Below are 23744 nucleotides of genomic sequence, written 5' to 3'. Positions count from 1 at the left end.
ATGTAAGGATTATTTTACATGCGGATTAATTTTATATGCAAATTTATTTTAGTCATAAGCCGTTCTCGATTGTAATTATAATGATAATAAAACGATTTGATCAAAATCGATCGCGATCGGTTTTTCAATTCGCCAAGCTGTATTGATCCATAAGAAAACAGGACTTTATTAGAAAGCGATCAATAAAGCGGGAAGGGTAAGGATCTGGGTTCAATTAGGCTTGTTACGCGGATTTGTTAGGTCTGCATCCAATCGATTGATCGATCGGTCAATAAACGGATCAATGAATTCATCAATAGATGGAGGGTTTGCAAAGGAAGGAAGCTGAGGATGAACGGAAAACGGAAGGATTAAATGGGACAATCATTACGGGAAACGAATCTTAATTGATGCTTAATTACATTAAATTCTTATTTAATTAAATCCTTAATTAAATGCTTAATTCACTCTTTGATGATGTTCGGTACAAAATCCGGCCGCACCGCTTCGGCCAGCTCTCGGACGTACATCTCGTATCTGCCGGTCATCTGGAGGAAAAAAGTGACCATTTGATCGGTCAGTAATTTATTTAATCGATCCTTCTTTGTCTTTTTAATTTTCTCCCAAAAGCGTGACTCATTTATCAAATGATTAAATATTATTGTTGACAAATGGGCAATTTAATGAGAGAATTTAGTGATTGAATTTAGTGAATTCTATCATTAAATCGATCAGTCATTTGTTTACCGATTTCTTCTTTTAATTAATTAATGTTATAAGGGTGACCCAGTTATCAAATGATTAAATATTATTATTCGCAAATTTGCAAACGCTGTTCTATAATTAAATCCGTCAGTCATTTATTTCCTGACTTCTTTATTTTTTAATTTACTTAACCGATTCGATTTCATTTTAATCCCAACCGAATCGTTCATCAAACGATTAAATATTATGATTGGCAAATTTGCAATGATATTTCTATCGTTCAATAATTCACCTCCTGCCTTATTTATTAATTTATTTATTTTAATTAATCAATTTGATTTCATTTTAATCCCAACCGACTTGTTCTATCAAACGATTAAATATTATTACTCGCGAATTTACAAACGCTGTTCTATAATTCAATCCGCAAGTCATTTATTTCCTGACTTCTTTATTTTTTAATTTACTTAATCGATTTGATTTCATTTTAATTCCAACTGACTCATTTATCAAATAATTAAATTAAATTAAATTATTAAAATGTTATATGCGAATTAAGTCGGTCAATAATTGATCTCCTGACTTTGACTTCTTCTTTATTTTTCATTTTAATATATCAATTCGATTTCATTTTAATCCCAAAACGAAATGTTTATCAAATGATTAAATATTATAGTTTGCAAACTCGCGAACGCTGTTGCAGCCTTAATTAATAAAAACCACAGTTTCAAAGTTGAAAAATTTTGCCTTTTTTACGAAACCGCGCAAACGCATAGTTGTAGAACGCGGTTTTTGCGGTGGCTTCAGGGGACATTTTACCTTGAAGTTCCACTTGTCGGCGACTTGTCTGCAAAGGTTCAGGTCCATCTCGGCCACAAGGAGCCCGTCCCGAGTTCGAGAGAGGCCAGGGGTTCGGCTGCCGTCCGGAGCGGACACGTAACTAGAACCGTAGAAGTATCCGAAGTCACGGTGGGCTTTGTGCCGGAAAGGGAGAGGTAAGGAGAATGTTACTCCAGCTAAAATGGAGGGTCAATGGACTCTCATTCCACACAAATATATATATATATATATATATATATATATATATATTACTGTATGCATGTGTGTGTATATATATATAAATATATACACACACATATATACATGCACACAAATATATGTGTGTCTGCATGTATATATGCATATATATACACAAACATGTGTGTATATATATGTGTGTGTGTGTGTGTATATATATATATATACGTTATCATATATATATATATATATTTATATGTGCAAACATACATATATATATATACACATACCTACATATATACACACACATATATATTACATTTTCATATATAAATATACATGCATGCACACATATATATATTATATGCTTTCATATATATATATATACACACACACACACATATATTATACGTTTTCATATATATATATATATATATTATTCTACACTTATGTGTTTATGTACTCACAGACACACAACATATGTTATAATGTTTTATCATGTGTGTTTTTATATACATACTACTATATTATATATAATTTTATATCAATATCTATATAAAGGGACGTACATACTGTCCTTCTCTCCATCTCCTGAAGTAAAAGGATTTGGATAATTTCCTGAAAAAAAAAATAGGTGGAATAAAATACGAAATTTAACTATGTTGTTTATTTGTTTGTTTGTTTTAAATCATTTAATGATTTTTTTTATATATATATATATATATATATATATATAAAACGATGTCTTGCATTGTGACAGCTTATCCCTTTTTAACCAGAAGGTGGCATCATTGCGCCATTTTTCCTCCATACCATGAAATGCCGGACGCAAAAAAGACGAAAACCTAATTACACCGCGTCTGGCTGTCGAAGGAAAAAAGATGTTTTCCAGAACCCTTCCTTTAACTCTAACGATAATGATGATGGTGGCGGTTCGGACACAAATATTAAAATTGCAGTCGAAGTGCAACCGTAAAAACCATGGCGGACGCACTCACCGTCCCGACACGGTTCACGGCGCAAACGAAGCAGTGGTTCGCGATGGCAGCGTTGTGTGCCTCGATGGGCCACATGGACTCGCTGCGGAGAGATGAAAAACCGCGGTTAATTCACGATGGCGTCGGCGTCATGGCAGATGCGATGGACCGTGCCGAGATTTACCTGAGTTTCCCGATGGTTGCGCAAGGGTTGAAGATGACCTCCGCTCCGTTGAGGGCGAACATGAGCCAATTGAGGGGGTGATGGCGGCCGTAACAGATGTTGACTGCGACGCGTCCGAACGGCGTCTGGAAAACGGGGTGGCCGCGGTTGCCCTCCATGTAGTAAGTCGACTGAGGAAGGAGGTACAGTATTAAGACACAATGGGTTGTAATTACGCCGTATCTATAAGTTTTTTATTTTCCGCAACGCCGTATCTCACATTTAGCGTGATCTGTCCCTTGTTTACACCCCCGCAAAAATGGCGAACGAGACCCGACAGACCCTCACCTCATTAAAGTCCCCGATCCTGGGGATGTGGTTCTTGCGCGTCTTCCCCATCACGGCGCCCGAGTTCGAAACCACCACTGCCGTGTTCCAGAGCGTCTCGCTGTGGGCGGTGTCGCGCTCCAGGATGGGCGACACAACTGCCATGTTGTGCTTCTTGGCCAGCTGCGGGGGGGGGGGGCGAAAGCGAGGCACGGTTTGTTCAGAAGCGCGTGCAAAACGCGTGTCTGAAATGGCGCCGAACGAACCCGGATAATCCTCCTGTGCACTTTTTACGGTACACAAAACTCGACCCTCGCGCTTTAATGGGATGGGATAAACCTCGTTTATTTTCCCGTTAGAAGCCTCATAATTAGAAAATTGCCTTTTAAAGCATCCTGTTGTGCGTTTGTTTTTCCATAAAAATGGCCGTCCGCTAATGGCGGCTAATGGCCAGCGGCGCATAATGGCCCCAGTTGGCCTCCATGACGTCCATCAATCATGTCTCCCTTTGATCCGATTAAGCCTCCGCTTCCCTTCCTTTCTCTGTTTCATGTTCTCCGGACGCCGTGGAGATATTGACCGCCAGCATCCATTAATCTCGGACGCCCAGCGCTTGACCCGTCTCTCCGGCCGAAGAAGCACCGTCCGGTCGTTTGCAGAAATACGTATCTGCGGCCAAATGGTCAGTGCCTTCGCGTACGTTATCTGCCCGGCGACAGAAAAATGTTGGGGTGCTGGCGTCGAAAATGGTGTGGAAAGGAAATGCATGCAGTCACTAGATGACCACTGGGGGACCCCTTGCATGACCACTGCATTAAATAGATGACCACCAGGAGACGCCTTGAATGACCACTAGATGAAGTAGGTGACCACTACCATGACTACTAGATGAAGTAGGTGACCACTAGCATGACTACTAGATGAAGTAGATGACCACTTGCATGACCACTAGAGGAACTAGATGACCACTGGGAGACCCCATGCATGACCACTAGATGAACTAGATGACCACTAGCATGATGACACAAAATTAGGAGGAATTTGGATCAAGATTCAAAATGACCTGAACAGACTAGAAAACTGGGCCAAAGCTAACAAAATGAAATTCAACACAGAGAAATGTAAGGTACTGCACTTAGGACAGAAAAATGAAATGCACAGATATAGGATGGAGGACACCTGGCTGAACGAAACTACGTGTGAAAGGGATCTAGGAGTCCAAGTAGACCACAAGTTGAATATAAGTCAACAGTGCGATGCGGCAACTAACAAGGCCAATGCGAGTCTAGGCTGCATCAATAGAAGTATAGTGTCTAGATCAAGGGAATTAATAGTGCCACTCTATTCTGCTTTAGTCAGGCCCCACCTGGAATACTGTGTCCAGTTCTGGGCACTACAATTACAAAAGGACATTGAGAAACTGGAGCGTGTCCAAAGGAGGGTGACTGAAATGATGAAGGGTCTGGAAACCATGAAGCCCTATGAGGAACGACTGAGGTAGCTGGGGATGTTTTAACCTTCTCTTCTTCAGCATGACCACTAGAGGAACTAGATGACCACCAGGGACCCCAAGCATGACCACTAGATGAACTAGATGACCACCAGGGACCCCTTGCATGACCACTAGACCAACTAGATGACCACTAGCATGGCCACTAGATGAACTAGATGACCACCACAGTGGTGAAACATCCCTAACTGTCCTAACATAAGATTTTCCTCAACTCTGTATCTCGCATTTAGTGTGATCCGTTTTGCAGATTTAGGACTGAAATTGCAAATCTATTGGGTCTAATAATTTCAAAATACAAAATATGTTTTTCTCCCTTAAATTAAGGTCTCAAAATGGTGGAAGGACAACCATTTTGTCCCGGCACCATACCTTCTGGCAAAACCGCGTCGTCGGCCCATCTTCCGCCGATTCCGCGAACTCGGTCCAAGGGAGCCTCTCTCTGGTGCAGAACGCAAAAGGCATCGCTGGGGGAAAGAATTAAAAATGCATTTAACGCAATTTAAAAAAAAAAACATGGCCGCCCGGGCTCGCTACTCACTCCAGACTTCCTGGAAGCAGACAATGTTGACGCCGCACATGGCCGCCACTTCCACGATTTCTTCTATGCGCCGGTGGAGCGCCGCAACCTAATCCGAAAAGAACGGGGGGGGGCAAAATTAGATTAATCGCTAATTAACGCTTTTCCTCGCCACCGTATCTTGCGTTTAGCGCGAGCGATACGTTTACATTGTTTTTCCTCGCTGCCGTATCTCACATTTAGCATGAGCAATATATTTGCCTTGATTTGAGGATTTTATTGCCGGGATTAAAGAGTCAAAATAAGCGAAAGCGAACGCCGCAACCTTTGAACCCGCGCCGCAATTTTGTACTGGGAATCAAAGCGTGCAGGAAGCGGAGGGTAATTAGCCTTGTTAGAAGCGCTTTTACACTCAGGATAATTAACATTTAAAAGGCAAAACAAGGATTGTCTTTTGGATGGCGGTCGCAAAAATTACGAGGAAATTCGCCGTTGCTGGATGGCGTAAATGTTTGCCAGTGGTCATCTAGTCCATCTAGTGGTCATGCTAGTGGTCATCTAGGTCACTAGTGGTCAGGCAAAGGGTCCTCAGTGGTCATCTAGTTCATCTGGTGGTCATGCTAGTGGTCATCTAGGTCACTAATGGTCAGGCAAAGGGTCCTCAGTGGTCATTTAGTTCATCTTGTGGACATGTTAGTGGTCATCTAGGTCACTAATGGTCAGGCAAAGGGTCCTCAGTGGTCATTTAGTTCATCTTGTGGGCACGTTAGTGGTCATCTATGTCACTAATGGTCCTCAGTGATCATTTAGTTCATCTTGTGGACATGTTAGTGGTCATCTAGGTCACTAGTGGTCAGGCAAAGGGTCCTCAGTGGTCATCTAGATCATCTAGTGGACATGCTAGTGGTCATCTAGGTCACTAATGGTCAGGCCAAGGGTCCTCAGTGGTCATTTAGTTCATCTTGTGGTCATGCTAGTGGTCATCTAGGTCACTAGTGGTCAGGCCAAGGGTCTTCAGTGGTCATTTAGTTCATCTTGTGGTCATGTTAGTGGTCATCTAGGTCACTAATGGTCCTCAGTGATCATCTAGTTCATCTAGTGGTCATGCTAGTGGTCATCTGGGTGACTAGTGGTCAGGCAAAGGGTCCTCAGTGGTCATCTACTTCATCTGGTGGTCATGCTAGTGGTCATCTAGGTCACTAATGGTCACGCAAAGGGTCCTCAGTGGTCATTTTGTGGATATGTTAGTGGTCATCTAGGTCACTAATGGTCAGGCAAAGGGTCTTCAGTGGTCATTTAGTTCATCTTGTGGGCATGTTAGTGGTCATCTAGGTCACTAATGGTCCTCAGTGGTCGTTTAGTTCATCTTGTGGACATGTTAGTGGTTATCTAGCTCACTAGTGGTCAGCCAAAGGGTCCTCAGTGGTCATCTAGTCCACCTAGTGGTCATGCAAGGGCTCTTCCAGAGGTCATCTAGTCCATCTAGTGGTCATGTAAGGGGTCTCCCAGTGGTCATCTAGTTCATTTAGTTTGTCAGTCAATGGGTTCCCAGTGGTCATCTTGTGGCAACGCTAGTGGTAATCTAAGTCATCTAGTGGTCAGGCAAAGTGTCCCCCCAGTGGTCATCTAGTTCATCTAGTGGTCATGCAAGGGGTCCCCTAGTGGTCACCTGTTCGGCCACCGGAGCGTCCGTCGGGAGCTGGATTTTATTCTGGACAAGCCCCACGCGGACCACCCTTGGTGGCCTCAGCTGCTCCGCTGCGGCTTCGAACCTGTAACCACGCAACTCGAAATCGCGCTCTTCAGCTGCGGACAAAGCGGCTGGAGGGAGGTCCAGAGCCCTGGAAGGGGAATTATAATATTATTTATCATTATTATCATGATTTACATCTCAATTTTCTTTTTCTAAATTCCTAACTTAATTATAATGTGACTTAGTATTATTTAGTAATAATTACTTAATAATAATTTACTATTATTAACTGTAAATATAACTGCATAAATAAATAAACAAACAACTGTCAAGCTAAATAAATAACTATGCAACTAAATGTAACTATATAACTAAATGTTAATTTAAAATAACCAGGTGATTAAATATAACTATTTAGTAATAACTATTTAATAATAATTCACTATTATTAATGGTATCTGTAAATGTGGAACTAAATAAATACAGTAACTATGTAATTAAACATAACAATTTAATAACAATTATTTAGTTATAATTTACTATTATTAACTGCAACCTTACCTGTAGCACTAACTAAATAAAAGAACTATGTAACTAACTGTAACTGTTTAGAAGTAATTATTTAGTAATATGTTATTATCATTAACTGTAACTACAACTATGCAATTAACTAAGTAATTATGTAACTAAATAAATAACCATGTAACTAAACATAACTATTTGGTCACAATTATTTAGTAATAATTTACTATCATTAATTTTAACTATGCTTATGTAATTACCTAAATAAATAACTATATAACTAAATAAATAACTATGTAACTAAATTAATAACTATATTCCCCTCACAACGTCTGTCAGAAGCCGCAAAGCCTGATGGAAAATGTAGTTCCTGAACGCACCATACGGCCTCCCCTTCGGCCTCCTGGAATTTCCTCAGCGGTTCCTCCATTGTCAGGCCTGGGCCTAAATTTGTTGCCCTGAACGCCTCTCCCTCACCGTTCCTGGGCTGAGACACTAGGAAAGCCTGGGGATGAGTGAGGCCTAGTTTGAGCCCTACTATCACAAACTCTTCCTGAGGGAAGAAAGAGGAGCAAAGTGCAGCCTTGCAACATGAAAAGCAAACAATAAGGCCCTCTTGGGTTAATGTTTATTTAAAAACACATAAATAAACAAAACTTTGAAACATTAATAGAAAAAGGAGGATTAATTAAAACCTTTCTCTGAGGGAAATAAACAACAAAACCGACACTAAAATGTTGTTTTGAAGCAAAACAAAAGTACGTTCGTTTTTAAAAAGTATATATGTTAAGAGAAACGGAAAAAGACGAGGGAAATATGATTTAAATTTGGTTGCGTGGATTTAACACCAGACCGCGAGGATTTAAATCGTGTGGATTTAACTCTGTCCGCGAAGATTTAGTTCATTTTACGAAGATTTGCGTGGATTTAACTCAGTTGGCAAATATTACGCTCGCGAGAATTTAACGCTGCGAATATTTCGCTTGCGTGGATTTAACGCCATTCGTAATATTTCACTTGCACGGATTTAACGCCATTCGTGAAATTTTAACTCGCGCATATGGCAAAACCTGGACAATAAAACCCTGTAACGGGTTCGAATTAAGGCCTATAGGGATGTTTACGTAAATATTTACGTGGATTTTGTCCGCTGTACGCAATGCTAAGCACGTAGCGACGTGTACCGTGAACTCGTAATCCTGCGCAGGATTACAAAGCAGTACTTTAATTCGGATGTTATATCTAGTCTCTTAAAACATTTATTGAAATGTGTATCCTCTTTCCATGACAGCTGGCGCAGAAAGTATGCCGCCGGGATGCGCCATGGTTAAACATTAAGCCTCGTTAGTGAAACGCGCGTCGATTGAGAGGATGAGTAATATTTAACTTCAATACAAATAAAAAATGGCAGAAAGAAAGAACGAATCCACTGGTCACTTGCCTTCGGACGACAGGAAGCTCAAAGGGGTCCTCAAGTGGTCATCTAATCCATCTAGTGGTCATCTATTTCATCAACTGGTCATAAAAGGGATCTCCCAGTGGTCATCTAGTTCATCCAGTGGTAATTTAATTAATCCAGTGGTCATCTAGTCCATCTAGTGGTCATGCAAGGTCTCCCATTGGTCATCTAGTTTCCCTAATGGTCATCTGGTTCATCTAGGGGTCGAGCAAGGGGTCCCCCAGTGGTCATCTAGGTCATCCAGTGGTCATTTAGTTCATCTAGTGGTCATGCAATGGGAATCCCAGTGGTCATTATTCCATCTAGTGGTCATACTAGTATGACCTCCCAGTGGTCATCGTTGTTGTTGTTGTTATTATTATTATTATTAATTTATTTATAAAGCGCTGTAAATTTACATAGCGCTGTGAGTTCATCTAGTCGTTATTAATTGGTACCCTGGTGGACCATCTAGTTAATTCAGTGGTCATCTAGTTTACCTAGTTGGTCATGCAAGGGTCTCCAAGTGGTCATTGAGTTTATCTAGTGGTTTTGCAAGGGCTTTCCCAGTGGTCATCTAGTTCATCTATTGGCCTTGCTGGTGGTCATCTAATGCATTTAGTGGTCATGCAAGGGGTCCCCTAGTGGTCATCTGCTTCATCTAGAGGTCTCCCAGTGGTAATCTAGTCCATCAAGTGGTCATGCATGGGGTCTCCCAGTGGTCATCTAATTCCTCTAGCAGCTATGCCAGGGGTCTGAAGTGGTCATCTCGTCCAGCTATTGGTCATGCTAGGTGGACATCTAGTCCATCCAGTGGTCATCCAGGAGGAGGGAAACATCAGAGCGATCAGCCGGAATGGCTTAATTCATTTACTGTATTCCTTCGGGACACTTTGCTTTGGGTAAAGCATCTGACCTTTCTATTTTCAGCGTGAACTTTTGTTTGTTTTGTTTGTTTGCGGAAATGCCTGCGATCTGGGTTTGCCGTACATGCCAAAAAGCGTGCAATGGCGGCGGTGGCAGCGGCGAAGGACAGGAAAAGCGAAGACCATCCGCGGAGTATATTATTTTTTGTTTTTGTTTATTATTGTTTGTTTTATGTAACTGATAAAATATGCTTTTCCTGAATGTTGACCAAAGGCTCCCTTTTCCCACGAGATGAAAATCATAGTACTGTATATATATATACAGTATATGATTTTGCATCCTAACAATATTAATGCTTAATGGTGTGTGTACACACACACACACACACACGCACATATATGATTTTGCATCCTATTAAAACTTATGCATATATATATATATACATATATATTGCATCCTAATGATATTTATGTTTACATATATGTGTGATTTTCATCTATGCATACACACACACACACACACATATATTAGGATGCAAAATCATATATATATATATATATGCATAAGCATTAATAGGACGCAAAATAATATGTGTGTGTGTGTGTGTATCATAACCATTAATAGGATACAATGTCGTCACACACACACACACACACACACACACACACATATAAATAAACTAACATGAGAATTATTATCATTTGGTTGCAAATCCTAGTTTACTAACATATGCATTAAAAGGCTGGAAAATCATATAATAGGATGCAAAATCGTGTGTGTGCGTGTGTGTGTGTGTGTGTGTGTATGAAAATTAACATAGGCATTAATAAGCTGCAAAATCAGATAGATAGATAGATAGATAGATAGATAGATATATGAAGACTAGCATATATGGATTAATGGGAGGTGGGTGCGAAAGGTTCCTGTTAATTAACCCTCATTAAAGTACTGTTCTCTGGTTCTAATCCTGCGATATTTAACTCTCGGTCCTTTATGGACATCTGGACATCTGGACATCAAACCCTTTAGACAAAACTGGAGTAACGATGCTAAGAGAGACCCCTATTCCATTAACTTGGTGCTGTTTGATGGTGAGTTCCTGCATGGCTTTGGATTTAGATTTCCTGCATGGTTTTGAATGGGAGTTCCTGCATGGCAACCCTTCCGACTCCAGCTCTCTGTTCTTCTGTGTTTCCATGACTCGGAGGCCGGAGTCATTAATCACCGTCCGGCGGCGAACGAACTGAGAAGGAAGGGTACGTTTTGTTCCAAAGCGCCAAAAGAAGGAGAACAATGGCGGCGGCAGTGTCCGACGCAAAAACAATGCTATCCAAGGAAAGGCCATGAAACATTAACTGCCTTCCAGGGTTTTAATGCATTCAGTGCCAGCCTAGAAGGAATAAATGCCGTGTATTATGTCTCTCATGTGTGTGTGTGTGTGTGTGTGAATGCTATACAGATATAAATATAAATAAATTTGCATATATATATATATGTATATGTGTGTGTGACATACAAGGCATTTAACTTAGCATATCTATCTATCCATCCATCCATAGCATATGTGTGTGTGTGTATATATGTATATATATAAAACAGCAAATGCCTTGTATGTCATTCATACAAGGCATTTGCTGTTTTATATATATATACACACACACACACACATAAATATGATTACAAGAACAAATGCCTTATATTTATATATTTGTTATTAATATATATATATATACACACACACACACATACACACGTTTGCAAGAGGAAATGCCTCATATTTATATATTCATATCATTCATATATATATATATATATGCAAGACCAAATGCCTTATATTTCTATATTTATGTCATTCATATATCTATATATCTATATATGTTTGCAAGAGAAAATGCCTTTATAATTATATGTTTATGTTATTCATATATATATATATATATATATGCGCAAGACTAAATACCTTTATATTCATATATTTATTCCATTCATTAAATATATGTATGTGTGTGTGTGTGGGTATATATATATATATATATATATATGCAAGAAAGTTTCTTTACATTTATTTCTATGTTTTATATATATATATATATATATATGCAACACCAAATGCCTTATATTTCTATATGCCATTCTTTTATATACACACACATATTTGCAAGACTAAGTGCACGCGCGCATATATATATATATATATATAATTCTTGGAGTACCTTTTCACGCTGGGAGCGTAAATCCGTTTAAACCCTGACGGTAATTACTTTATAATTGGCGTGTCTCCCGAAACGAGGCGCTTTCCTCGTGAAGACCCAGGGGCCAATTAGTTCTCGTTTGCCAGGTTACTGGAAAACGTTAATTGCGTCAGAGATGAGACGTTGGACGCCTCGGGCTGGGAAAAATCATTATATATATATATATATGAATGACATATATAGATATAGATGGAAGGGCACTTCCTCTTCCCCCCAAAAGCCCTGAAATCACAACCTCAACCGTTTGCGATAAACCACGAAATTAAAATGGCGTCACACTAAATGTAAGACGTGAGAAACGAGGTGAAGAAAAGTGCCCAAACTTTTTAAAATTGGGATTTTTTTGCCTCCAAAAAACCAAAATGGCCGACACTCGAAGGAACCAGGAAACGGATCGTCGCTGCCAAGTCCGTGTGTCTTTTGTGCGCGTTTGCGTACGGAGATAATCCCTCCATTGTTCGACGCCAAATGGGCGCCGCGCCAGGAGGAACCGCTCCGACGCAATCGCCTTCGCCAACCATTGTTTCCTTCTTTACCTCTGTTTCTCCTTCGTTTATTCCCTGAAGGGTTTGTGGCCACCGCCGCCATCACGTCTGGCAGCGCGGTTTCGCCGCTGCGCTGTCGGATAAATCGGCAGCCATCTTTGCTCCCTTACATTTCGAACCCTTTAATTATCCCAATTAATTGCATTAAAAAAGACGCCAAAGCCGCTGTAAAAACTATTGTGAAATTAAATACCGGCACGCTAAATGCGAGACGAGCGACAAGATGGCGGCCGAGCACCGAGTTCGAAACCCGGAACGAGAACCTGTTAAACCTTGGAAAATATTTTATTATTATTATTATTATTATTAAATATGCAATTATTTCCTACTTACGGAACGAAACGTTTGCCGCGGAAACCGCACCATGGAATAAGGCGTTTACGGCTTTACATACACACACACACACACACACACACACACACACACTCACATATATATACTTAAATGTATTGTTTACAAAACAAACACACAGATAAACAGCAACAAACATGTCTTTTATAAAGTCCCAGAGTCGCCAAATTCCAAAAACTGCACCAAAATGGCGGACGCATGGAACGGCGAATACGTTTCTGGGTGGAGCATATACAATTCGCACCCATTTTATCCCTCCGTATTTGTTCCTTTTTCCAGATCTTCGTTTTAAATAAATCGCTTCGTTTTCTGCCACTGTCACCATCACCGCCATCACCGCTGCTCTCGAAATGGCAAATATTTGACCACGTGAGGAGGATAGTGCCCTCAAGACACGCTAGAGAGGTCAAACGCCGATGTCTCCGACTCCATGAACAACGACTCGTGGCACGCGAGGAGACCTTCGTCAAACCGTTCCTCCTTCCTCGCCGAAACTGCGCCGTTTCGATAAAAATGGCACCCGGCGTCCCCGTTGGCACCTCCGTCGAACCCGTTCCGTTCTGCGCCTGTTTTACTCGGGACGCCGTCATAGGAATCTACGACAATGGCGCCACGCTCCCCGTTTTCCCTGCCATGTGCTGACGCTGTCTGGCACCGCGGCGGCGCCGTTTCGCGCAAAACGTGTCCTCTGAGGATCTTGCGGAAAGTTTGGCGAAACTCGCGGATGCGGTAGGCATAGATGAGCGGGTTGACGACGGAGTTGGCGTGCGAGAGCAAGATGGCGACGTACATCAGCCACAGAGGCGGCCGCTCGCAACCACGGCAAAATAACGTATAGCAGTTGACGACGTGGAGCGGCAGCCAACAGACGGCGAAGAGCCCGACGATGATGGCGAGCGACTTTGCAGCGTGGATTTCCTTTTGCAAAATGGAGGACGAGGAGGAGCGCTCACCATGCGCCGACGCGGCCGCCATTTTGTTCCCAATCTGCTTCAACTGTCGCCGCGCTGCCATGAAAATCTTCAAGTAAATGGCGAACATCATGAGCAGTGGGAGGAGGACGCAAGCGAAGAAGTTGTAGTAGACCATGTACTCCATGGTTACTACGCCTTCGAAGAGGCAGGGCACCATGTTGGCGCTGCAGTTGTTGGTGCCGGCAGCGTTGGAGGCGGAGGATACGTTAACGTCGGGCGCAGCATTCCCCGCATTCCCCACTGCGGGGCGCCTGTTCCACCCCAACATGGGGGTCAAGCCAATAACGAAGGAGAGGACCCAGCAGATGGCGATGATGCCTTTGGCGCGCGACGCGGTCACCAGCGCGTTGTACCTGTGGCGCAAATACGTAATTTTAATTAGGTCTCTCAGTGGTCATCTAGTCCATCTAGTGGTCATGCAAGGGCTCTCCCAGTGGTGATCTAGTCCTTCTAATGGTCATCTAGTCCATCTAGTGGTCATGCAAGTGCACTCCCAGTGGTCATTAGTCCTTCTAGTGGTCATCTAGTCCATTTAGTGGTCATGCAAGGGTTCTCTCAGTGGTCGTCTAGACCTTCTCGTGGTCATGCAAGGACTCTCCCAGTGGTCATCTAGTCCTTCTAGTGGTCATCTAGTCCATTTAGTGATCATGCAAGTGTTCTCCCAGTGGTCATCTAGTCCTAGTGGTCATCTAGTCCATCTAGTGGTCATGCAAGGGTTCTCCCAGTGGTCATCTAGTTCATCTAGTGGTCATGCAAGCGCACTCCCAGTGGTCATTTAGTCCTTCTAGTGGTCATGCAAGTGCTCTCTCAGTGGTCATCTAGTCCTTCTAGTGGTCAAGCAAGGGCTCTCCCAGTGGTCATCTAGTCCTTCTAGTGGTCATCTAGTCCATCTAGTGGTCATGCACGGGCTCTCCCAGTGGTCATCTAGTCCTTCTAGTGGTCATGCAAGGGTTTTCCCAGTGTTCATCTAGTCCTTCTAGTGTTCATGCAAGGGCTCTCCCAATGGTCATCTAGTCCTTCTAGTGGTCATCTAGTACATCTAGTGGTCATGCTAGTGGTCATCTAGTTTATCTAGTGGTCATGCTAGTGGTCATCTAGTACATCTAGTGATCATGCTAGTGGTCATCTAGTACATCTAGTGGTCATGCTAGTGGTCATCTAGTACATCTAGTGGTCATCTAGCTCATCTAGTGGCCATGCTAGTGGTCATCTAGTTCATATAGTGGCCAGGGAAGGGGTTCCCCAGTGGTCATCTAGTCCATCTAGTGGTCATGCTAGTGGTCATCTGATCCATCTAGTTGTCCTGCTAGTGGGTCATCTAGTTCATCTAGTGGTCAAGCAAGGGATCCCTAGTGGTCATCTATTCTGTCTATTGGTCATCTAGTCCATCTAGTGGTCATGCAATGAGTCCCCCAGTGGACATCCATTACACCTAGTGGTCATCTAGTCCATCTAGTGGTCATGCTATTGGTCATGTAGTCCATCTAGTGGTCATCTACTGGTCAGGCAAGTGGTTCCCGGTGGTCATCTAGTCCACCTTGCAGTCATGCAAGATGTCTCCCAGTGGTCATCTAGTTCAGCTAGTGGTCCTGCTATTGGTCATCTAGTCCATCTAGTCCTGCTAGTGGTCATCTAGCTCACCTAGTGGCCATGCTACTGGTCCCCCAGTGGTCACCTAGTGGTCACTCACCTGAGGGGCATCCGGATGGCGATGAAGCGGTCAATGGCGATGGCCAGGAGGGAGAAGATGGAGCTCTGGGTCAAGACCAGGACAAAGCAGGCGATGAAGAGGCATCCGTAGAACGAGGCGCAGAACCCGGTGCTGACCGTCACGGCGAAAGGGACCGCCAGGACGCCTACAGCCACGTCGGCCGCCGCCAGCGACGCCACAAAGTAGTTGGTCACGTTCTGCAGGTTGCTGTTCAGGATGACTGCCCACATGACCAGCACGTTCCCCGCTACAGCCAAAGCCGCGATGACCAACTCCAGCGCAATGTAGACCGCGTCTGCCGCAAAGTCTGGGTGGCCGCGGATCAACATGGTGGTGGCGGACACGCGGCGTGGGGGACCGAGTCCATAGCGGTTGCGCGGCTAAAAATGGTGTCTAGTTTCTCCTCCTCCTCCGATGGCGGCGAGACCTGGGTTCGAATTCTGTGCAAAATGGAGGCCGGAATCGGCGCCTGGAGCGACATCGGCGCCGATTACAAAATGGAGGTTGTGATCAATTAATGACAGAGGAGAATCAATTAACGACGGATCAGAGTTTCCAATCAATTAATGACGGATCAGAGTTTCCAATCAATTAACGATTGATCAGTTTCCAATCGATTAACGACCTTTAAGAACGGAAATAACGAGGCAGAGGTATAACAACAACAACAATATGGTTAATAATCAATAACGATAATACCAATATATTGTAGATGCCGCTAAACGACTTTCGGCTGGAAAAGAGGACGAGATTAATTAAACGTCGTGATTAAGAAATCATCAAAGAAGCGTCCGCATTATATTGATATTAAATATATTGTATTAATTTATTATATTGTATTAATTATATAAAACGCTCCTTTTTATTAACCAAATGAAATCTTATCCTCGTCCTCTTTTTCCAGCGGACGTTGTTTTAGCAGCATCTGCAATATATTCCTATGGCGGCTATAGGTTGATATACAGCCGCACAAATGCTTCCCTGCTTCCTTCCTTCTTTCTGCCTTCCATCCCTGCCTCTGCTCTCCCCTCCTTTCTTTCCCCTCTTTCTTTCTTGTCGGAGTTTCTTTCTTTCCTTCTTTCTTCCGCCTTCCATCCCTCCCTTCTGCCCTCCCCCCTCCCCCCTGTTCCTTCCTTCTCGCTTTTCTTTCCACCTTCCATCCCTTCAACCTCCTCCCCTTCCCTCCTCCTCCCTGCCTTCCACCTTCCAACTTCTTTTCCACTTCCTCCCTCCCTCCTCCCTACCATCCTCCTTCTTTCTTCCCCTCTTCCTTCCTTCCCTCCTTCCTATTGTCTTTCCATCCTCCCTGCCTCCCTTTCTCCTTCTTTCCTCCCTCCTCCTTTTCTTCCTTCCTTTCCACCTTCCTTCATTTTTTTCTTCCTTCCCCTTTTTCTTTCTTGTTGACTTTCTTTCTTTTTCCTTCTTCCTTTCCTTCTTCCTTCCTACTACCTTCCTCTTCCTTTTTTTCCTTTCTTCTTTCCACCGTCCATCCCTTCCTCCCTCCCCCCTTTCTCCTTTTCCTTTTCCTTTCCTTCCTACCTTTTGTCCTTCTTTCCTTCCTTCCCTTTTTCTTTTTTTCCACCGTCAATCCCTTCCTCCCCCTCCCTCATCCTTTTCTTCCCTTTCCTCCTTTCTTTCTTCTTTCCACCCTCCGGCTCCTCCTCCCTTTTTCATCTTTCCACCTTCCCTCCCTCCCTCCTTCCTTCCTGTCTTCCCCCTTCTTTTGTCCCTTCCCTTTCTTTTTCTCCTTCCTTCTCCATTTTTGTTCTTCTTTCCCCTTCTATCCCTTCCTCCTTCTCCATCCCTCCTTTCTTTCTTCCCTCCCTCCTTTCCATCCCTCTTTTCTTTCCTTTTCCTCCTTTTTTCCCCTCCCTCCCTTTTTTGTCTTTCTTATTCTTTCCTTTTTGGAGAAAGGAGGGGAAGGAAGGAAGAAGGAAGGAAGGAAGAGGGAATGGAGAAGAGGGGAAGGAAAGGAAGGAATAATAAAGAAAGAAAGTGAAGGGAAAGGAAGGAAGGAAGGAAAAAAAGAAGAGGGGAAAGAGGAGAGAAAGGAAGAGGGAATAGAGAAAGTAAGGAAAGAGGAAGGAAGGAAGGAAGGAAAGAAAAAGTGAAGGGAAGAAGAAAAAGGGAGGAAGAAAGAAAAGGGAAGGAGGGAAAGGAGAGAAGAGGGAGGAAAGATGTAAGGGAAGATAGGAGTGAAAGGATGGAAGGAGGAAAGGGAGGCTGGAAGAAAGACAGGGAAGAGAAGGAAGCGGGAGAAAGCAAGAGTGAGGAAAGTTGAGGAATGGACGAAGCCCGTGTCAACGCCTGAAGGGTCCAAGAGTCCCTTCCTTCTCCCTTGGAAGACACGTGTCTACCGGATCCCGACGTCCCTGTGAGACATGTGTCCCACCCTCTCTGTGGGGGACTCACCTGTCCTTTCGGGGCTCCTCTGCAGGAACTTCAGGCGGCCGCTGCGGCTGTTCCTCCTCCCCCCCCTCCCTCCTTCTCTCCTCCCTCCTCATTCCCTCTTCTTCTTCTTCTTCCTCCTCTTCATTCTTTATTTCATTCTTCTTCAGAGGCGATACGAGGCGCCCCCTGGCGGACAACGAGAGGCCAAGGCCAGACTCCATCTCTCTCTCTCTGATCTATCTAAATCTCTATCATCTATCTATATCTCTATAATCTATCCATCCATCCATGTATATCTCTATCTATGATCTATATATCTATACTCTATCATCTATCTAGCTCGCTATCATCTCTCTCTCTCTCTGTGATATCTATGATCTATCTATATCTCTATCCATCCATCCAGTATATGATCTGTCTCGCTATCTCTCTATACTCTGTCTATCACTATCTCTATGTAATCTCTATGATCTACCTATATCTCTACATCTTCTATATCTCTAGATATCTAGCCTCTATCCATCCATCGTCTATGCTCTATCTATTTATATCTCATCTATCATCATCTATCTAGATCTATATCACTATCTATATCTCACATCATCTATGCCTATTTATCTATCTATCTATCTACTATGGTCTATCTATATCACTATCTATCTATCTCTATGACTATCATCTCTTTATATCTCTGTCTTTTATCTCTCATCTATCTGTCTACCTATCTAACATCTAGCTATGTCTGTCTGTCTGTCTGTCTACCTACCTACCTTACATTAAAGATCCAGCAAAAAAATACTAAAAACTCAGCATAATGTATTTTTAATCAGACAATTAATGGAATAATAGAGAATCCTTGTAACGAGAGGCTTAATTAATTAATTAGCCGGTCCCTTAACGAGAGCAAAACCCTCCTTTTGTGGTGTGTGTGTGGGTGTGTGTATTATATATATATATATATATATATATATATACAGTGGTACCCGGGTTACGAAATTAATTCGTTCGCGGTTAATTTCGTAACCCGAAATACCTTCGTAAGCCGAATTCCCATAGGGCTAATGGAAAAATAGCTCTCTGCTGCCCTCCGGTGGCGGAAAATAGCGCGCGGTTTTTTCGTAACCCGAAGAAACCTTCGTAAGCCGAAGCAATAAATCCCTATGGGATTTTTTCGTATCCCGAAAAATTCGTAACCCGGCGCATTCGTATCCCGGGGTACCACTGTATATCCTACATCCTTTTCTGCGCTTTAAAAAAACGGAATCCATTCAATTTAATCAATTTTAAGAGGATGAATCAATCAGATTGATCTGTTTTCAACGTTAGGTAATCAATTAAAGGCAAAATCAATAATTAGAAGTATTAAAATTAAAAGTTCGAGTTAATAATCGATGTGACGCAAGAAAGCCGGTTTTCCACGCCAAAAAAGGGAGATGCGGATTTATCCATTATCGACGGATTCGCAGACAGATCGATCCAAGAAATCCAATCGCCGATACATTGTCAATTCAAAATGTATTGATCCCGTTTGTATCCAGGAAGGAAAGATCATTTGCTCTTGTTACGGAAAAACAAAAAACGCATATACGTATCCGGAAAAGTCGCACTGCGCGAGGTGAAAAATATGGCAGTCGCGCTAAATAGGGTTCCAAGAGGCGTGGAAAAATATGAAGTCCGCATATACATTCTCTGCGGTTCGTTATTGTTTTGGCAGCGAAACGAATCCACGGTTTTGGTCTCGAGGCTTTTTATACGTCCGTCCGCCATCTTGCGGCGTCTGGAAAGGTGTCGTTTTGCCGCCGCACGAAAATGACCGCCAAGTACACTTATGGAAAAAGAAAGCTAACGAAGGAATAATAATAATAGCAATAAAAAATACATCCCTCAATTGTTGCAAAGCGGCGCGAATATGGCGAACTTCGGACGCCGTTCTAACGGAATTTATTCCCGCCGCATCTTTGGCGCCGCACGTTTTTCCTGAAACCCCAAGTAAGGCACTTGCGTTGATCACAATTTTAATGGCATTGGGAGATTTCAGAAACGGTGCGCGATCCGTCAGCGTCGCATTTTCACATTTCCGAGCTGCGTTTCATTAAATCCAGTGTCCGTTCGAGCAGCCATCTTTTTCGGAGGCTTCTGAGGTGCTTGGTGAACGACGCGGGGGGAAAGAATGGTGAATTTTGGTGAGAAATGTGATCGCCGCGCTTCGTGAAAGTTGCATCAGACTGGAGTTGACTGTACGGGCTTGAAAGATGGCTCTCTCTAACTGCGGATCCAAAAAACGAAAACGGTCACGAAAGTAAATCCTTCGAAAGCGCTGCATCGAGGGCAAACGACGTTTGAAGAGCCTTGCGCCGTTTGCGAAGGCTTCTGCCATTTGGAAGAGTGGAAAAGAGGTAGGATTAAAAGTGAGAACTGGGCAGGGTTAACACGGTTTTCATTTTTGCATTTCGCAATGTTCGGCGCTGGTTTTCAGAGTTTGCGCGTCTTCGGGGATATTTGCGCAGGGACCAAATCCGCCCAGCGAACTGCGCAGAAAAGTCAATATAGAGTCTCTGTCGAGGTTGCGCAGAACTGCGTCGTTGCGGTTCGCTTCCTACGTGCCAAAATTTTTGGCGTCGAGGATTTGGCGGCGGCAGTGGCGCGCGTTCAGGTTTCGAAGTATTGTAAATGGCGGTCACGTAAACCAGACACTCTGCCAATCTGGGTCGCTCCGTCCGCACCATTCGTTAATGTCCTGCACAGAAACAAGAAAACAGCATGAGTGATGAGACGCCGGCAAATACGGAAAAGTAACACGGACGCGCTGTGCGACAAAACGCGCGACGCGGTCAGTGCTCACCAGAGTGGATTTAATGCCAACGCTTTCGGCCGCCTGGAACGCCAGCGTGAAGTTTCGCCTCTGGAATGAAACAAAATGGCGGACAAATACGAGATTAATTGTGCAACTCTATGGTTGATGCTAAAAACCGTGCCGGAGGAGGCATAAATGCCTAAGGGTCCTCTCAGGAGTCTCTGGGTCCTCTGAGGCAACTCTATGGTCCTCCAATGGAATTCTATGGCCCTCTCTAGGAATCTATGGGTCCTCCAAGGCAACTCATGTTCCTCTCTAGGAATCTGGATTTCCAAGGCAACTCTATGGTCCTTGAATGAACTCTACAGCCGCTTGGGAATCTCTGGGTCCTCCAAGACAACTCTATAGTCCTCTCGAGGAATCTTTGGGTCCTCCAAGACAACTCTATGGTCCTCCAATGGAACTCTATGGCCCTCTCTAGGAATCTGTAGCTCCTCTGGTGCAACTCTATGGCCGACGCCGATAAAACCGCGCTGGAGGGCCCAACGCGGACCTTGAGTTGCAAATTTCAAACCGCGCCGCCATTTTCTTAAGTTCGTACCTTGTCTTGGCTGTTCAGTTCCTGGTAAGGGATGTGCGCCGGGAGATACGTATGGAGGACTGCGCAAAACGCCAATCCGTCGTTCCAGCTGCTGCTGAAGTTCGTAATATCGATATTCTGAAAGAAATCAATCGATAATTGATCGGAAAACGTATCAATAATAATATTTTTCACCACGTATTTACACGTTTTCGTTAAAATCGCACCGCGCAACGCTATTTTTCCGGGCGAAAAGACCACGGACATTTTGTCCAGCGCAAAATGCTGACCGGATGCTTTTTAAAAGGAGGTTTGTTTGCCTATTATTCCGACTCGCCGGCGACGGATAAGTGTTTGCGCAAACATGGATGCCGCGCAAACACGGACGCGTGCCGTATCTGCCGCGAGGACGAGAAAACAAACAAGGCATTCATGTTTGCTTGCATCAGCGAAAAGAAAAAACCGCCACGCAGGAACTCTGGGAAAACAAAGCTTTAAAATGGGGGCCGAAGGCGTGAAGCGGCGGTGCAAAATGCGAGCGTGATCGCGCCAAAATGGATGGAGGTCATAGAGACTCACGTTCTGCTTCGGTCAGTATTGTCCTGAAGGGAACGCAATGTCCAGTCATGGTCCGGCGGGTCAGTTACTTCCCCGAAAGATAGCTATCGTTGACCGTTTGCGCCGGGAGCTTTGTTTATGCGCAAACATGGCCGCTGTTTACTATATAACCCATAATAGTCCCTTCCATCTTTATTGTTCTATGTATTCCTGCATGGCAAAAGGATTCAATGTATTCCTGCATGGCAGAACTTGGGTTGGACTCTATGACCCTTCCAATGTCACGTCTGGCACGCAAAATAGTACCATGGCGTGTTTTTTTTTACCTGGTACCCCTCCGTCTTCTTCTGGCACCATTTGAGGAGTGCGTTCCTCTTCGATCCGCCATATTCCCTCGCCAGCGCCGAAAGTGGGTCTTTCCTCTCCTCCCTGGCGATGAGACAAAAAAAAAAATACATAAACAGGTTACACGGTTTCGCCAACGCAAAAAACCGCATCGAGAAGACGCACATTTACGAAGGATTTTCGGGTCGTTCGGCGCAATTTGTGCGAGAACGGGACGCCCTGTTTTTTATGAAACGCTGCCCAGGAACGCCACCGCGGCCGCCGTGGTCCTTTTGTTTTGAAAACAATACGAAAGTGCGTTCCAGGGAAGCGTAGGAACAATGGAGGGCCATTCGAGGCAGCGGCCATCAATCTTCTTAAAGACCAGACGCCAAGCATCGGGTCAAGACGCAGAACCGCGCAAGATTAATGGCCTCATTATTATGCACTGGGCATTGGAGGGACGCTGAGATGTAGGGATTCATAAAAAGTGTGTGTGTGTGTGTGTTTATATATCACATTGGGTTCCTCTTCCCTGTTCTTCCGGCTGGAAAAGATATATCTATATCTATATCTACATGAGTTTATATAAATACATACGCACACACAGATATATATAAAATGCAGGTGTGTGTATGTGTGTGTACATATATATAATATAAAACGTAGATATATTTATATAATGTGGGTATATATATATATATATGTGTGTGTGTGTGTGTGTGTGTAAATATATAATATGTGCATGTGTTTATGTGTGCGTATGTGTATGTAATGCGTGTGTATATATATATATAATGTAAAATTTATGTAAGTGTGCACGTGTGTGTGTGTATATATAGATTATAAAGGTCATGTTGTCGGACTGCAAATCCCATCCTCTCTCTCCGACGGCTGCGAGAGCGATGGGATTCGCAGTCCAACCCGCCTTTGTACGCACCATGCCGCACACGCCGTTTTTTGCATGCCCCTGGCGCGAATCCGTACCTGATGCGGTTCCTGGCGGTGGGCGTAACGGAGGCGGTGGGCGAAGCGGAGGCAAGGGAGAGCTGCGGCGATGGGGACAACATGGATGCCGGGTTTGCGCCATCTGGCACAGTCATCTCGCGCTTCATTTCCTCACTGCTGCGCCGGGAGACTGTCGGAAGAATGACAACATGTCTCATATAGATAGATAGATAGATAGGACTGGTCAAGGAGGGGTCAAGGAGTGGTCATGGAGTGGTCAAGGTGCGTTAAATGGGTGGTCAAGGACAGGTCAAAGAGCACTCAAGGAGTGGTCAAGAAGCAGTCAAGGAGGGTCAAGGAGTGGTCTCAGAGTGGTCAAGGAGCACTCAGGGAGGGTCAAGGAGTGGTCCCAGAGTGGTCAAGGAGTGCTCAGGGAGGGTCAAGGAGGGTCAAGGAGTGGTCCCAGAGTGGTCAAGGAGCGCTTAGGGAGGGTCAAGGAGTGGTCAAGGATGATCAAGGATTGGTCCCAGAGTGGTCAAGGAGCGCTCAGGGAGGGTCAAGGAGTGGTTCCAGAGTGGTCAAGGAGGGTCAAGGAGTG

General features: G+C 43.8%; 3 protein-coding genes across 6 annotated transcripts in view; all 3 read right to left on the bottom strand.

The window, feature by feature from the left end:
- The window catches only part of SPECC1L (sperm antigen with calponin homology and coiled-coil domains 1 like), a 116812-nt gene that overhangs the window by 85783 nt on the left and 7285 nt on the right, over positions 1-23744 (bottom strand). For all 3 annotated transcript variants that reach the window (XM_042478512.1, XM_042478513.1, XM_042478514.1), the window contains 4 exons: positions 23186-23336; positions 22201-22303; positions 21338-21454; positions 20785-20844 (listed from right to left, as the gene is read on the bottom strand). In XM_042478512.1, the coding sequence (XP_042334446.1) occupies positions 20785-20844; positions 21338-21454; positions 22201-22303; positions 23186-23336 (431 nt within the window). The remainder of the gene's footprint in view (positions 1-20784; positions 20845-21337; positions 21455-22200; positions 22304-23185; positions 23337-23744) is intronic.
- On the bottom strand, positions 26-8004 carry UPB1 (beta-ureidopropionase 1). Of its 2 annotated transcripts, XM_042478527.1 has the most exons (10): positions 7794-8004; positions 6868-7039; positions 5220-5307; positions 5051-5145; positions 3190-3351; positions 2863-3032; positions 2696-2781; positions 2275-2319; positions 1504-1658; positions 26-527 (listed from the first exon to the last, which is right to left on the bottom strand). In XM_042478527.1, the coding sequence occupies exons 1-10, from the start codon at positions 7841-7843 to the stop codon at positions 444-446; spliced, it is 1107 nt and encodes a 368-aa protein (XP_042334461.1). In that variant the 5' UTR covers positions 7844-8004; the 3' UTR covers positions 26-443. The 2 variants fall into 2 exon arrangements, with proteins under 2 accessions (XP_042334461.1, XP_042334460.1); XM_042478526.1 differs by lacking the exon at positions 2275-2319 and having other exon boundaries at positions 2700-2781; positions 7794-8002.
- On the bottom strand, positions 12993-18033 carry LOC121936348 (adenosine receptor A2a-like). The gene is made up of 3 exons (XM_042478524.1): positions 17964-18033; positions 15531-16176; positions 12993-14193 (listed from the first exon to the last, which is right to left on the bottom strand). The coding sequence occupies exons 2-3, from the start codon at positions 15878-15880 to the stop codon at positions 13254-13256; spliced, it is 1290 nt and encodes a 429-aa protein (XP_042334458.1). The 5' UTR covers positions 15881-16176; positions 17964-18033; the 3' UTR covers positions 12993-13253.

Source organism: Sceloporus undulatus, chromosome 7 (genome assembly GCF_019175285.1).
Source record: "Sceloporus undulatus isolate JIND9_A2432 ecotype Alabama chromosome 7, SceUnd_v1.1, whole genome shotgun sequence".
Classification (NCBI taxonomy): Eukaryota; Metazoa; Chordata; class Lepidosauria; order Squamata; family Phrynosomatidae; genus Sceloporus; species Sceloporus undulatus.
Note: the sequence above shows the minus strand (reverse complement) of the source record. Positions and strands in the feature narration are given on the sequence as shown.

What these genes read in the sequence shown, in the direction of transcription:
- UPB1 (XM_042478527.1), bottom strand. Translation starts at nt 7,843, where the DNA reads ATGGAGGAACCGCTGAGGAAATTCCAGGAGGCCGAAGGGGAGGCCGTA. An exon ending in ACGCTCCGGTGGCCGAACAG is followed by an intron (nt 5,308 to 6,867) that starts GTGACCACTAGG and finishes TTTTCGGATTAG; the next exon opens with GTTGCGGCGCTCCACCGGCG. An exon ending in CGACGCGGTTTTGCCAGAAG is followed by an intron (nt 3,352 to 5,050) that starts GTATGGTGCCGG and finishes CCCCCCCCGCAG; the next exon opens with CTGGCCAAGAAGCACAACAT.
- LOC121936348 (XM_042478524.1), bottom strand. Translation starts at nt 15,880, where the DNA reads ATGTTGATCCGCGGCCACCCAGACTTTGCGGCAGACGCGGTCTACATT. An exon ending in GCCATCCGGATGCCCCTCAG is followed by an intron (nt 14,194 to 15,530) that starts GTGAGTGACCAC and finishes TTTGCGCCACAG; the next exon opens with GTACAACGCGCTGGTGACCG.